Here is a 16,243-nt window from a genome sequence, read left to right on the forward strand (position 1 = left end):
TGCTCCATGACACTTCCCAACTTCCCGGCTTTCGGGGATTGGTAATGTTAAAACATATTAGGGATCTATCCACATGATATTGGTGGAGCTTCAAACTAGGAGGACTGGAGATATTAAACCTCCTGTCCACCGGTCTCCCACCCTTTAGCTCAAGTACCTCCCCTATCGTTAAAGGAAATGGTACTAGTCCTGATTTGCTATGACCTTGAGGTACTTGAGAGCATACCCAACAATCTGTTTGATTTAACACACTACCCACTAAGGAGTGATAGTCACTTAATGGATGCCGGTCCATGTGGATGTTAAAACTGGATTGGCATTTCTTAATGCACCCATCCTCAACTACATTGTCACAAAGCCTACAGATACAGTTTTCTTCAGCTAACAATCCTTCACAATTCCTTCTATTGTCAATGCTATCGGATCGTTTTCTGATACTCGCCTTTGCTTGTTGGTTAAGTTGTTCTTGGAAAACTACGCCTCCATCTTTGTCATCAGAACCCATTCCAGAACCTCTCTCGACCTCCATGGTACTCTCGCCGGAACAGACTGCTCTGGTCAACATCATGGTCAACAGGAAAATCCGGATCACAGTCTCTTGAGGCAAGTCCATCTTATAGGAGGAAACGAAGAAGAATGAGAAGGGGGAAAAAATAATTTGAGGGAGAGGGGATGGGAAGTGGAGAAAAACAATAAAAGGGAAACGGGGGATCGACAACTGCTTTTGATCTTGTGATTCTCAATGCTCAGGTGCCGCCTCAGTCCTCCTGGAACAGACACTCCAGTGATACAACTTCCTCTACCGTCTGTTCCTTATCACGGGACCTCTCTGGATCAGCAACCTTCTTACAATGGGACGAATGAGCCCAAGTCTCTCTCTCAGCAACCTTCAATGCTGTAGTGCTAGTCAATAAGACCTGGTATGGTCCTTCCCATCTGTCAATAAGGCAACCTGAGCGTAGAAAATTCCGTATCATTACATAATCCCCAGGTTCAATGTCATGACAATTACTATCTGGTAAATCAGGAATCACCAACTTCAAATTATCATTTTGATTCCTTAGCTGTTTACTCATGTTAATCAGGTATTTTACAGTCACTTCATTGTTACACTTCAAATCATCCTGAGGGTTAATCATAACATGCGGTTGTCGACCAAACAAGATTTCAAAGGGAGACAGATTAAGAGGGGACCTGGGAGTAGTTCTGATGCTGTACAGTACAATGGGTAAAGCTTCTGGCCATGTCAATCCTGTCTCTGCCATAACTTTGCTCAGTTTATTTTTAATAGTGCTGTTCACTCTTTCCACCTTCGCACTCGCCTGTGGACGGTATGGAGTGTGCAGCTTGCTATCAATTCCCATCAACTTACACATTCCTTGAAAGACATCACCTGTAAAATGGGTACCCCTATCACTTTCGATAATTCTAGGGATACCATATCTTCATACAAATTCCTGCACAATTTTCTTAGCAGTAAACATAGCGGTATTTGTGGCCGCAGGAAATGCTTCGACCCAATTTGAGAAAACATCTATACAAACAAGTACATATTTCAAATTTCGACAAGGGGGTAATTGAATAAAGTCAATCTGTATTACCTGAAAAGGACCGCCTGTAGGTGGGATATGAGATGGTTCTGTTGGTATTGCCTTTCCGATATTCTTTCTCAAGCATGTAAGGCATGACATTGCTCTCTTACTTGCATGAGATGAAAATCCTGGGGCGCACCAATATGCTCTTACCAACTTGCACATTCCTTCCTTGCCCAGATGAGTCAGCCCGTGAGCTGCCTCAGCTAAACATGGAAGATATGCTCTGGGGGCCACCGGTTTACCATGTCCATCCGTCCAGAGTCCTGAGGACTCCTGGCCATATCCCTTTGCCTTCCAGACTGCCTTTTCCTGTGTGGAACACAAATTTTGCATTTCACACAACTTCTGTGTGTTGATGGTATTAAATACCATCAGTTGTGTGGTGTCTGTCTGTCTGGGGGTACCAGCTGCTAACTTAGCTGCTTCGTCTGCTCGGCTGTTACCAAGTGATACTGGATCTTGACTATATGTGTGTGCTTTACACTTGATAACAGCCACTCTGTCGGGTTCCTGTATCGCTGTTAGAAGCCTTTTGATGTGAGCTGTATGCGCTACCGGTGTACCAGCTGCCGTCATGAAATTTCTGAGGCGCCATAGGGCTCCGAAATCATGGACTACCCCGAATGCGTATCTAGAGTCGGTGTAGATATTGGCTGATTTGCCCTTAGCCAATTCACATGCTCTGGTTAGGGCGACCAGTTCAGCAACCTGGGCTGAGTGAGGTGGGCCTAGCGGTTCTGCTTCTATGGTGCCTTGGTCATCTACGACTGCGTATCCAGTACACAAGTCTCCCGAGTCTGACTGTCTGTGACAACTACCGTCCGTGTAGAAAGTTAGATCTACATCTTCCAGTGGGTTGTCACTGATGTCAGGCCTTGCGGTAAAATTTTGGGTCAAATATTCCATACAATCATGTGTGTCTTCCTTTGTATTAAATCCTCCTTCCCCACCACTCTCATCCTCCACCCTTTGTGCCTGTCCAGGCACACCTGGGAGATATGTTGCAGGATTTAATGCACTGCATCTCCTTATGGTGATGTTTACGGGGGCCATTAGTGCCAATTCCCATCTTGTAAACCGCGCTGATGAGACGTGCCTGGTTTGGGCAGAATTTAGCAAGGCTGACACTGCATGTGGTGTATGAATTGTGAGGTTGTGACCTAGCACTACATCTTCGCTTTTTGTTACTAGCAATGCTATCGCAGCAACGCTTCGCAAGCATGTGGGGAGGGATCGCGCTACCGTATCTAGCTGAGCGCTATAGTATGCTACTGGCCTGCTGGCATCACCGTGCTTTTGGGTTAAGACGCCTGCCGCGCAACCAGCACTTTCTGTTCCGTACAGCTCAAAGGGTTTCCCATAGTCTGGCATACCTAATGCTGGTGCCTGCGTTAGGCACTGTTTAAGTCTCTCAAATGCCATCTCGGACTCGTCTGTATGCGAAATCCGATCAGGTTTGTTTGAGGAGACCATCTCCTGCAAAGGTAACGCTAGAATGGAAAACCCTGTGATCCAGTTACGGCAATACCCACACATTCCTAAAAATGTTCTGATCTGTTGCTGGGTTTGTGGCAGAGTCATGTCTCTAATTGCTTGAATTCTATCAGCGGTCAGGTGTCTCAGTCCTTGTGTTAGACAGTGTCCCAAATATTTTACCTTAGTTTGGCATAATTGTAACTTGTCTTTGGAAACCTTGTGTCCTGTGTCTGAAAGATGAAACAGGAGCTGTTTCGTATCTTTCAGGGATGCTTCCACTGAATCAGAACACAGTAGTAGATCATCCACGTACTGTATTAATACTGATCCACTCTCTGGTTGGAAAGACTGTAAACAATCATGCAAAGCCTGAGAAAATATACTTGGACTGTCTATGAAACCTTGTGGTAATCGAGTCCATGTGTATTGGACTCCTCTGTATGTAAATGCAAACAAATATTGGCTGTCGGGGTGTAGAGGTACCGAAAAGAAAGCGGAGCAGAGGTCAATAACAGTGAAAAATTTCGCAGTAGGAGGGATTTGCATAAGGATGACAGCTGGATTTGGCACTACAGGGAACTGACTCTCAACTATTTTGTTAATCCCCCTTAGATCCTGCACTAGCCGGTAACCCCTCCCCCCACTCTTTTTCACAGGGAAGATGGGACTATTGGCAGTGCTGGACGTTCTTACCAGAATGCCCTGTTGTAGCAAGCGCTCTATTACGGGATACACTCCTAACTCCACCTCTGGCTTCAGAGGGTATTGTGGGATTTTTGGAGCTATCCTACCATCTTTTACTTGTACAACTACCGGAGCTACGTTTGCCATTAATCCAGTGTCCTGTCCATCTTTAGTCCAAAGTGACTCTGGTATCTGGGATGTCATTTCTTCTACTTGGGATGGAGTCCTATTTGTCATAATGGTATGTGACATTAATTTTGATGGGGAGTCTAACATGTCTCGCACTTCCTGAGCGTGATTCTCAGGTATGTCCAAGAATACACCTTCAGGAGTACAATAAATGACGCACCCCATTTTACACAATAAATCTCTTCCCAGGAGATTAGTCGGTGCCGATGCAGCCAGCAAAAAGGAATGCTTGGTATGTAAAGGCCCTATTGTAATCTCGGCTGGTTTGCTAACAGGGTAGTGCTGGACTACTCCCATTACTCCCATGGCTGGAATTGTCTTACCAGTGGTTCTCATGCCCACTGTCGAATTTATCACTGATTTGGCCGCCCCCGTATCTACAAGAAAGTTTAATGATTTACCAGCTACATTTATTGCAATCTCGGGTTCACTTCCAAGATTTGCAATCAATTTTACTGGCTGCAGATTACAGGTATGGCCACACCCCTATTGGGTATGGTGACCTCCCTGAATCCCGCTGGCAGCAACTACTTGTAAGGGAGTTAGCTGGGAACTACCAGAGGCGTGCCAGTCTCTGTTCGGGGGGTATCTTTTTGTTTCCCCTGTATGTGGCTCATAACTCCGTCTCTGCGGACCCTGATCCCAATGTCGTGTGTCGTGTCGTTGTCTAGGGGGTTGGTATGATCTTTGCGAATTTTTCGCTCTACAGTCTCGTGCTATGTGTCCCTGTTTATGACAAAAATAACATGTTACCACATTTGACTTACCCACAGGGTTTGGTGATATAAACACAGGCTGTTTTGTGGTCAGGGCCTGTATACTTACTGACATTAACTTATCACCTTGTGACTCCCTGTGTCTGGTGATATTCCGGTCGTGATCAATAGCAGCCTCTCTCAAAGTAGCCACCGACAGACCTCGCCAACATGGTTGTGTGGTCTGTACCCTGGTCTTTAATGCCTCTTTTAAACCATCCATTAGCACAGATACTGCTACTTCTTGATGGTTTGCATTGGTCCTAATGTCCTCTATGCCAGTGTATTTTGCCATTTCTAATAGTGCCCGGTGAAAATAATCAGCAGCTGTTTCTGTCTCTTTTTGTTTAATGGAAAAAATTCTATTCCATTTGGCCACAGCTGGAAAATATTCTTTTAACTGTAAACTTATTCTTTTTACGTTATCTTTGTTGTACACATCTGTAAGAGGTACATCCTGATCCAATCCACAGTCAGCTAAAAATTGAGCTGCGTCGACATTGGAGGGTAAACAAGCCCTCAGCAATATCTGCCAATCTTTGTTATTGGGCTCTAAAGTGTTTCCTAGGTCTCTGATGTATTTTTGGCTAGCAACTAAGTCTTTTCTGGGGTCAGGGAATTCAGACACTATGGTCCTTAATTCCATTCGGGAAAACGGGCTGTACATGGCAATGTTCCTAACAGGAGTGACTCCTGAAGTGTCCGTTTTCCCATTTGGCACTACTATTACCTTAACAGGATTAATTCTAACAACATCATTCTGTGTAGATTCTACAGCCTGTGGTGAAATAGTTTCAGCATAGTGTATGGTGCCGTACTTACCCGTTGATACGACCTCACCTGTCCCTCCGCTAGGGGGCTTTGTTACTAATCTTATGGGTTGGGCCGTGCCTACTGTTGTTTCTGATATGGTGGCTGCTAGAGAGAGCGCTGATATTGTTGCCGATTCGTCCTCTTGATCACACTCCTGGGGAAAGTTCAAAACAGGGTACAACTTGCACGGGTTAATACTTGCATGGGTTAACTTATTAACATTATCCTTAACATTTATACAGTTGCTAAGTGCCTGTTTGTTACCCCCTGATGCGTCATTCTCCGCAACCAATTTCTCTCCTGATATGTATGGTGGCGGCGGGGCCGTGGCTATCAGTTTTCTGATAGGGCCAGATCCCGCCGCCTGAGCCAATCCTCTCTGTATTTCACCCTCCTGTTGCCATAACTGCAAATAATCATAATGGTTGATTCGTCTCTTTGCTGATTTAATGAGACATATCCTTCTCCTTAAATTTTGCAACACTTCTGGGCTGAAGCTGCCTACTCTTGGGAATTTCTCCCCGTCATGTACAGTCATTTTCTCCCATTCATCACATAAAATTTCTGTGTGTCTTCCGTATTTTTCACACATTACATACCTTGCCGACCCGACTGGTCGGTTTACAGAATCAACCCGAACCGAGGTTGATCGCCCCCTTCCTGAACAACTGGCCCCCATAATTTGCAGGTGTTGCTTGCTCTACCTCTGACCTTTATATCAGGGTCTTCAGCGAACCCTTACAAAAAACCAAAATATTCAAAGATAGGTTGACGGTGAAGTTTACCGAGCACCTCACTCACTCGCCCACGCCGACCAATATGCCCACACACTGATATAGTGCTGGCGTACTCGACCCAGGGCCCCTATTAACCTTCGTTTACTGGAACATGTGAGTGTGATCCGAAGAGCATTAACCCTTTCCAGTAAAGGTGGGGTTGTCGGCTAATTCCTGAGTGACCAGCGAACTTCCCTTTTTGAAAAAATAAAAAATTACACAAATCACGTTAGAATGTACAAATAGCGTTTATGACCGGGTTCGTACACAAATGGTACTGGTCAGACTAACTAATGCACACAATTACGTGCGGTACAATCGTTCAGTACATAAGCAACTAATCTTATGTACGGAGCGACCAGTGGAATCGACATTCAGCAGCTGCAAATTCCTTCAGCCTGAGCTTTATGGCCTATATGGGTGTTGCACCAACCCTTCTTGGTGTTGTGCCTTGTCTCTATAGCGGACTTCTTTGTACCTAGACCTCCTGGTCTGTTATATGACCTCCTGGTCTGTTATATGACCTCCTGGTCTGACCTCCTGGTCTGCTATACCTCCTGGTCCGCTACACTCTAATGCTCAAATTTTATGTTTAACCAGAGATGCCTCCCTAGCCACCACGTATGTCACTTACACGTATGTACCTTCACGAGAACTCGATGATTTCTGTGGTTCAATCCCCAAAATTGTAAAAACACTCACTCACTCACCACATATACACTTTTGTTTCTATTTCTATTTCTGCGCAGAATTTTTTTTTTTCTTTAGACCAGATGTGTTGTGAATTTGGAGAAGGATCTGTTAATTTAAATTTCGGATATTAAAATAGATTTGCGCTATTTATCGCGTTTTGCGCTATTTATCGCCTGTTGCGCTATTTATCGCCTGTTGCGCTATTTATCGCCTTGCCACCCTTTTCGCTTGTTAAAAATCAACACTATCGTGTGACTTGAGTTACGTGGGCGTACCCAGACGCTCCGTTGCGTAATTTACGCTGCGTGCGTCGGCCTTTGCGTACGCGAGTCTCAGCCCTTTGTTAGAGATACGTGTACACAAAACCAATGTCCACCGTAACACAATGTACACGTTTATCAATGTAGATGATCCTCGATCCTCTACTGAACCCCACACCAATCTCTCCTTGTACCTTTAGGTAGAGCTGCGTGTGTGCTTTACACTTTATCCCTTAATGCATTACTTTTACACTTTAACTATGAAATAGCGACAAATCTCTCTTAGCACGTTTTATCAATTTATAAAATGGCAAACAGGAGAGTGATATATGAAAATACACGAAAAAGAAATGCAGATATGCGTGTGTGCGTACGCAAGATAGAAATAAACAGTTTTAAAAGACACTAGCGTGTTGTTCTTACCTCCGGTTCCGGATTCCCTCAGCACCCTTTACTAAGCGAAGCAGACGCTTATCCCGTCAGCACTGCGAAGAATATGATCTCCCGCCCTTTGCTGATGGATAATGTCTGCTGAAATTACCTAGCAGAGATATGTGAAGGACAGGACGAGCCGCCAATTGATAAATCCAAATATTTATCTTATATAAAACCCTTTGTGAGGTCTAAGAACACTGTACGCTATTCACGTATGGAGTACCGTAAGGGTACGCACGTTGCGTAACAATCGCTTAGCCGTAATCGAGACGCTCAAGCGTCATGTTCGCTCACGGCCAAGAGATCACAGGCAGGCACGCTATTGGCTGCCGACTAACGTAATGATTCGCTATAGCGTAGCGGACGCTCGGGACCACGAGGAGATCACCAGCGGCGCTGACGCTCACAATGTTAAACCTTTATATCTAAACCATAAACAATGTATTATGCAGCAAAACCTTAGTGTAATGATAGAGTGTAGATGCAACCTTGTGTAGCCTGATTATCTTAAAAGCTGTTCGAGCGTCACCGACGCTCTGAAAATACTTAACACTATAAGAAATACACAGATACCTGGGCTTAGGGTCCAACGCCTTATATATATATTATGAATGTTATACTTGCAAAAGAATTAATACAATACAAGTCATACACTACAATATAACATAGACTAACTAACCAGATAACTACACAGGAAATACAATACAATACAATTACGTTTTAAGGGAAAATAAGAGAGAAAGAGGAGAAGAGAGAGAGAGAGAGAGAGAGATGGCTCACAATGACAATAAGACAATATGATTGCGGAGAAAAACTTACGCACAAAGGGGAACGATCGCATGCGCCTCTGGACATCCAGCTCCCGATTATCAGCAATGAGAACCGTTGAAGAGTGAGAGCTGGATGTGATCGGCTTGTCTATTTATGCCCCACACACAATACAATTCAATGGTCCCTACAATCACATTGTTCATTGGACACAGGAATTCCTCCTCGCATTATAACAAAAGATCATAGGTTGATTCATACAGGTGGGCTGTGACAATTTCCAACTGCTCAGGTGGGTGGGAAACTAGGTTTCCCGCCGCATGGATAAGTAAGTGCAAATAATAGTAAATGGACATAAACTTCTTATGTCCATAACTATTCGCACGAGCGATTAATTCGCTTCAAACCAACACCGGAATATTGCTAATTAAATACTCTTCCGATGGATACTAAACACCACTGTATTACTCCTGTCTGACCCTTCGTATCAAACAAAGAGGGATCTCTCTGTCCACGAACATGCTACATTAACTAAACTTTCAGAATCTATCAAAGGGACCATGATCTATAAAATACATTATAAAGTGAAAATATGTAACGATTGAGTCGCTCGCTACGAACACATAAACTCTACCGTAAATCCGCATATCGTGCGCCTGCGGGTGCACGCGACTGCGTGTATGCGCACGCACGGGAGAGTGTACGCATGCGCAGAGCGGACATGTATGAGGTGCAAATATGGCAGTGTGCATAGTGATATTTTTCTGACTTTGACAGCAGGGTGCTGCACCCTGCCCATTTTTGAAATGTGAAAAAGCACCCTGCCCTTTTTCAGTGCACCCTGCAGGACCATAAATCGCCCCCTTGTATACAGAATGCAACAGTCAGAGGGCATGTTACAATGTTGTCGTCTACTCCTTGCCCACCTCTGAAATTGTAACACAATTTCTATCCTTAGCCAACTGGATGGCAGAGGAGGCACTGTAAATTATACCCCTTTTCCACTAGAGTAGCACGGGTCGCAGCCGTGTCGCCTGACACGGCTGCGACCCGTGCTACAGCCCCCTGCAGACAGCGCTCACCAACCCGGCAATTGCCGGGTTGGTGACGCGCTAGTGACGCGGCAGGGGCGGCGCTGGGAGATCACATGGTCTCCCAGCGCCGCCTTCCCTATGCACTGTGAACGGGAGCCGTGTCGCCTCAACACGGCTCCCGTTCACACTAGACAGCTAGCGCTAGCTACCAGGGTAGGATTCCCGGATCACTTGATCCGGGAATTTGCCGGGGGACCCGTTTCCACTAGGGAAAAATACGGGTAAATGCGCGCGCCCGCGCATTTACCCGTGTTTTAAGGAGCTAGTGGAAAAGGGGTATAACACAGCACTCTGATAAAGAGGGAAAGAACAGGGTAAGCAGTGAGCAGTACAGCTTACAGTATTTCCCTAGTAGAACAGACTTATTTTTTTCCTATATATTTTAACCCATTGTTTAACTTTTCTGTTTTATAACACATACGGATTATAACTACTACAGCACTGGAAAAGACATGTATAATTATCTGCTTATGTATATGCTACAGCCGATCTTTCAAGAAGACTGGACATATACAGTATGTTTCTCAGTACAGATGTTAGGTGTCTTATACTGTATGTATGCATGGCTATATGATTTACTAAGGGCAAAATGTATGTACAAAAACTATAAACATATGCACTATGCTTTGTGCGCAAAGCGTCACATCAAAAATGTGCTCTTCAAAATGAAAATGTGCCCTCTTCAATGCTCAGCACCCTGCCCTAAAAAAATCCTAGAGTGAACACTAGTTCTACACTGGACAATCCAAAGTCCAGTTCTAAATCCAGTTGATATTATGTGGGACTATGGGCTTAATTCAGACCTGATCGCAAAAGCAAAATCTTTCTCTAATGAGCAAAACCATGTGCACGGCAGTTGGGACAGATATAACATTTGCAGAGAGAGTTAGATTTGGGTGGGTTATATTGTTTCTTTGCAGGGTAAATACTGGCTGCTTTATTTTTACACTGCAGTGTAGATTTCAGTTTGAACACACCCCACCCAAATCTAACTCTTTCTGCACATGTTATATCTGCCCCCCTGCAGTGCACATGGCTTTTCCCATTAGAGAAAAAGTTTGCTGTTGCGATCAGGTCTGAATTAGGCCCTATATACAGTCCATATGCATGAGCCAACTAACCTGAGCTTCCTAAAACAAATCTGTCTCGGAAAGAATGAACGTAAATCACTCCCAAACAGTGTGCAAACCTGGTAAAAACATACTTAACAGATGTAAAGCTGTTATTGCAGCAAAGTGCAGTTCTACAAGGTACTAGTCAGCAGGGATTGAATATTTCCGCAAGCAACATTCTTCAGTTGTTTTTATTTATTACAAAGATAAATCTACAGGCAACTAATGAATTATGAGTTTAAAAACGTACTTTTAAGAGCTTACAATAAAATTGCTGTTTGGAACAAACTGTAATTTGTAATACAGACAAATCTGATGACTTTTTATGGGGTTAAATACTTTTGCAAACCACTGTAAATAAATATATTATATATATATATATATATATATTATAATATTTAATATTACAATGAAACATTTCATCTTTCCTTCCTTCTCTTACTAATCAGGTACTGCAATCAAGTTTTAAGTAAGGAAATTGATGAATGTGTGACTGTGTTACTGCAAGAACTGGTCAGCTTCCAAGAGCAAGAGTATACGAAAGACTCCACAAAAGCCAAGTTAAAGAGGAGACTTGTTATGGGTCTGCGAGAAGTCACCAAGCATATGAAGTTAAATAAGATAAAGTGTGTTATTATTTCTCCAAACTGTGAGAAAATACAGTCAAAAGGTTTGTTCTACTCTGCACATTTTATCTTATATTTTGTAATATTTATATTCAAGTGAAATGGCTAGGGCTTATGGAATATATATCGCAAAATTTGCTAATGCATCTATCTGCCTGTCCTAATATGTATGCTACATGCCCACGACATACTATGACAACCCTACGAGACTGGCGATTACATTGTTGCTGCCCAGCTGCCACCCTGAAATGCCTATTTCACTCCCACATAGAAACGGCTGAGGTGTGAGCTACTGTGAATCATGCATGCTTTTGTAGAGATGTGTATGCAGCCAGGGACACATGCACAGGAAGAAAACAATCTCTAGGTGTGGCAGCATACATAGTTGCCTGCATCTTAGAATCTGAACCTACTGTATATGTACAAGGGAAAAGTTCATCCACTATGCAGCATATTTTTCAAATAAAAAGTTGCGATATGATTATAATTCCAAGTTGTAGTTCAAATAAAAGGTATGCTCTCGTTATGTACCACCAGGTAGTAGTATTGCAGACTCTGTAGTAGATTGAGGATCTGCTGTGCTTTCTCACAGGTGGACTGGATGAGGCCCTCTATAATGTTATAGCTATGGCCAGAGAGCAAGAAATTCCCTTTGTTTTTGCACTGGGAAGAAAAGCGCTGGGGCGCTGTGTAAACAAACTGGTGCCTGTCAGTGTTGTGGGGATCTTCAGCTACTCTGGCGCCGAGGTGAGATGCAAAATCTAGTGTCATATGCTTGTATAAAATGATGCTTTAAACATTTAATCTCTTTATGGAGATTTTTTTTGTACTTGTTTTTGCTCTGCTTTCTGAATAACCTTGTTGATGTCATAAGTATCTTTCATGTTTTCTGATTTGTAACTACATAATATGATGCTGCTACTGTCATGATCACTCCAGTATACACGGATTGTCTTCACGTGAATGTTAAGGCCAGTACTCACTGGCCGATGTGTGCTGAGCGAACCGCTCAGCACACATCTCTCCCACCGCTCAGCACAACACGATGTGTGCTGAGCGTGCGAGGGGAGCCCCAGCGGGTGAAATGAGCGACCTGCTAGATTGGCATGTATGCAGGCCAATCTAGCGATAGCGATGCGCGGGGCTGCGCATAGCTATCGCTGTCGGGGGTACACACGGAGCGATCATGCTTAAAATCTAAGCAATCTAGTCAGATTGCTTAGATTTTAAGCAGCGATCGCTTCGTGAGTACCCCCCTTAAAGCTACTGTTTTGTCCACAAACACATCCTAATAGTGGAAGTGCAATAAAACTGCCTCTACACTTATTTTGTTCCCTTTCATACTGGGATAGCGCAGCAGTTATGCCCCAAAACAACCGTTATGCCGGACCATTATCCGATTGAAATCAATATAGTCATAATTGTGAAGAGTAGCCATCTTCTGACCACACCCAACATACCTCAGTGACGCTGGAAGTGATATGGCCGCTTGACTTGGGAGTAGGGATTCCAGTCCCCAAATAATTTTTTAATCCTCAGATTTTGGGGTTACTGCGCTCTTATCTCTCGAGGTCCCTGGAGTAATATTGGGATTAAGGGCAAAAGGGGTAATAAAAGCATTATATATTTTTATGTATTTTTACTATATATTATATATTATTTTTATTCTCCACCCCTGTCCTTCCTGCCATTCATCCCTCCCTCCCCTCCTGTCCTCCCCTCAATTTACAGTTTAAACTTTCAATTCGTGTGTTAATCAGATTGTTACAGAATCATCACGTCTGGGTGGCAATTGAGCCTTTCAAGTGTTGATGGTAACGTTTTTCACTAATCATGTTGTGTAAAATTTTCATACAAAGCAATTGTGTTTTAGGTGACAGACTTTGGCTATTTGATAGCAAACACCATCTCAAACCATCTTACAACTGTGCTGCAATGTGTACTGCAATTATTTGTTCTCTTCAGTCCAATTAATGGCATCTTTAAGCAATCATTCATTATTTAACTTGTGATCCGATTAACTTTGCTCTAATTGTAAGGTGTTGACATTCTTTATTGATGTGAGGGGTGTAGTAGGGTATGCCGGCGACCAGCATACCGGCGCTGGAAGCCCGACGCATACTGACAGCGTGGCGAGCGCAAATGAGGCCCTGGCGGGCTCGCCCGCCACGCTGCGGGCACATAATTTATTCTCCGTCCAGGGGGGTCGTGGACCCCCAAGAGGGAGAAAAAGTGCTGGTATGCTGGCTGTCGGGATTCCGGCACCGGTATACTGTGCGCCGGTATCCCGACAGCCGGCCACCTGATGTGAGTGCACCGAAATGTACTTTGGTGTTTAGAAAGTGTAACTGTTCCGCTTATTTGAGGGATGGACCAAGATTTGCCATCAAGAGAAACAAACGCTGTGCAAGCCTCTCGTAAATACATATTGAACAACATAGTGCTAACACATTTGTGCAGTATCACTCTAACCACTGGGAGTAAATTACATGAAAGGTTGCGCTGTACTAGTGTAAACCACATAAATTTTTATGGAAATTCCAAACACGCTGCAGAACTCCCCTAACAAAGTTATAAAATATATATTGTTTTTTTTTTTTTTATTAAATGGACATCACTCTTCACTTCGTTAGCTGAGCACTAAGCACTACGTTAAACAGTGCTCTTCTAGCAAACGTTACTGGTGCCATATTTACTGCTGACATTGACTGTTTCTTTCTAGAGTTTATTTAATAACCTGGTTTCGCTGACGGAAGAAGCTAGGAAGGCGTATAAAGATATGGTGGCATCTATGGAGCAGGAGCAAGCTGAGGAAGCTTTGAAGAATGTTAAAAAGGTTTCACACCACATGGGTCATTCTCGCAACCCCTCTGCAGCCAGCGCAATTTCATTCTGCAGCGTCATCTCTGAGCCTATTTCGGAAGTCAATGAGAAGGACTACGGTGAGTGTGTCTTATGACATGACAGATGTTATTGTAGTGTAATGGTTAGACATATAAGAAATTATTCCAAAAACATTGTCCAAAATAAGCAAGTAATATGCATGCCAAACTAACAATATGCAGGGAAACTGCCCAGGTCAAAATATTTTCATCTCTTCTTTACATTCGCTGTTATTTTACCATTTCTCTAGCATCTATAAGGGATATTGGGGAGACTTAATACGATGGGGTATAGATGGGGTCCAAAGGAGCCGGTGCACTTTAAATTTCTTCACTGGGTTTGCTGGCTCCTCCCCTCTATGTCCCTCCCACAGGCAGTTTAGAAAAAAGTGCCCTCAGGAGAGGATGCACATCTCTGCAGATCCAGAGAGTTTTCTTCAATTTATTTTGAACTTTTATTATTTTCGGTATGCTGTTTGGGCAACAGCATACCTGCACCATGGGAGATTAGGGGGAGATGGTCACCGGCCTTGCGGGGTATCAGAGGTGCTTCCCCGCCGCACTCTCACATGCAGTCCTTTCGGCCCAACAAATACAAAAAGGCCAAAGGTTCCCCCTTCTTTTCAGGTAGGGGAAGGGGAAAAGGAAATAAGTCCGCAGCGTTTCCAGGATCCCAGGAGCAGAAGTCAACCCCTACTCCTGCCAAATCTGCAGCATGACGCTGGAGCTCCCTTGCGGAAGTCCGCTCGGGTGGGAGCACGTCTGAAACTTTTCAGCCAAATCTGGATTCAATCTGGCCTGGACCCATGGGTCTCACAAATAGTGTCCCATGGGTACAAACTAGAGTTTCAAGGCGTCCCCCCATGCCGATTTTCAAATCGACCTTGCCAGCTTCTTTTCCAGGAAGAGAGGCATTAACAACGACAATTCAAAATTATGTCCGGATCAGGTCATTGTCCTGGTACCCTTGTCACAGCAAGGAGAAGGTTTTTATTCAAGCCTCTTCGTAGTTACGAAGCCAGACGGCTCGGTCAGACCGATTTTAAACATGAAAAATCTGAATCTCTACCTGAAAAGGTTCAAGTTCAAGATGGAATCCCTGAGGGTAGTGATTTCTAGTCTGGAGGAGGGGGACTTCATGGTGTCAGTAGACATAAAGGAAGCTTACTTGCATGTTCCCATTTATCCTCCTCACCAAGCTTATCTGAGATTCGCAGTACAGGATTGCCATTACCAGTTCCAGACGTTGCCGTTCGGACTCTCCACGGCACCGAGGGTATTCACCAAGGTGATGGCGGAGATGATGGTCCTCCTTCATCAAATAGGAGTCAATATAATTCCTTATCTGGACGATCTCCTGATAAAAGCGAGATCCAGTGAACAGTTGGTGCAGAACATCGCACTCTCCCTGTCAATACTCCAACAACACGGTTGGATCATAAATTTTCCAAAGTCGCAGTTGGAACCGACGACAAGATTGTCCTTTTTAGGGATGATTCTGGACACAGAAGTACGGAGAGTATTTCTTCCAGTGGAAAAGGCTCTGGAAATCCAGAAAATGGTCAAACAAATATTGAAACCAACAAGCGTGTCGATCCATCAATGCATTCGGTAGTTGGGGAAAATGGTGGCGGCCTACGAGGCCATACAGTTCGGCCGATTTCATGCCAGAGTATTCCAGTGGAAACTGTTAAACAAGTGGTCCGGATCCCACCTACACATGCACCAGAAAATAATCCTGTCCCCCAAAGCCAGGATTTCGCTCCTGTGGTGGCTACACAGTTCTCACCTACTAGAGGGACGCAGGTTTGGGATTCACGACTGGGTCCTAATAACCACGGATGCACTTCTCCGAGGCTGGGGAGCTGTCACACAGGGGGAAAGCTTCCAAGGAAAATGGTCAAGTCAGGAAGCCTGCCTTCACATAAACGTTCTGGAATTAAGTGCCATTTACAACGGCCTTCTACAAGTGGTACATCTTCTTCAAGATCATTCCATGCAGATCCAGTCGGACAATGTAACAGCAGTCGCGTACATAAACAGGCAAGGCGGAACGAAAAGCAGAGCGGCAATGGCAGAGGTGAC

General features: G+C 44.1%; 1 protein-coding gene across 1 annotated transcript in view; it reads left to right on the forward strand.

Annotated features, from left to right (window-relative positions):
* SECISBP2L (SECIS binding protein 2 like) overlaps positions 1 to 16,243 on the forward strand; it is a 197,623-nt gene that overhangs the window by 152,213 nt on the left and 29,167 nt on the right. Inside the window, exons 15-17 of the mRNA XM_063926038.1 lie at positions 11,100 to 11,320; positions 11,869 to 12,023; positions 13,999 to 14,218. Coding sequence (XP_063782108.1) covers positions 11,100 to 11,320; positions 11,869 to 12,023; positions 13,999 to 14,218 — 596 coding nt within the window. The remainder of the gene's footprint in view (positions 1 to 11,099; positions 11,321 to 11,868; positions 12,024 to 13,998; positions 14,219 to 16,243) is intronic.

The sequence above is a fragment of the Pseudophryne corroboree genome, chromosome 6, assembly GCF_028390025.1.
Source record: "Pseudophryne corroboree isolate aPseCor3 chromosome 6, aPseCor3.hap2, whole genome shotgun sequence".
NCBI lineage: Eukaryota > Metazoa > Chordata > Amphibia > Anura > Myobatrachidae > Pseudophryne > Pseudophryne corroboree.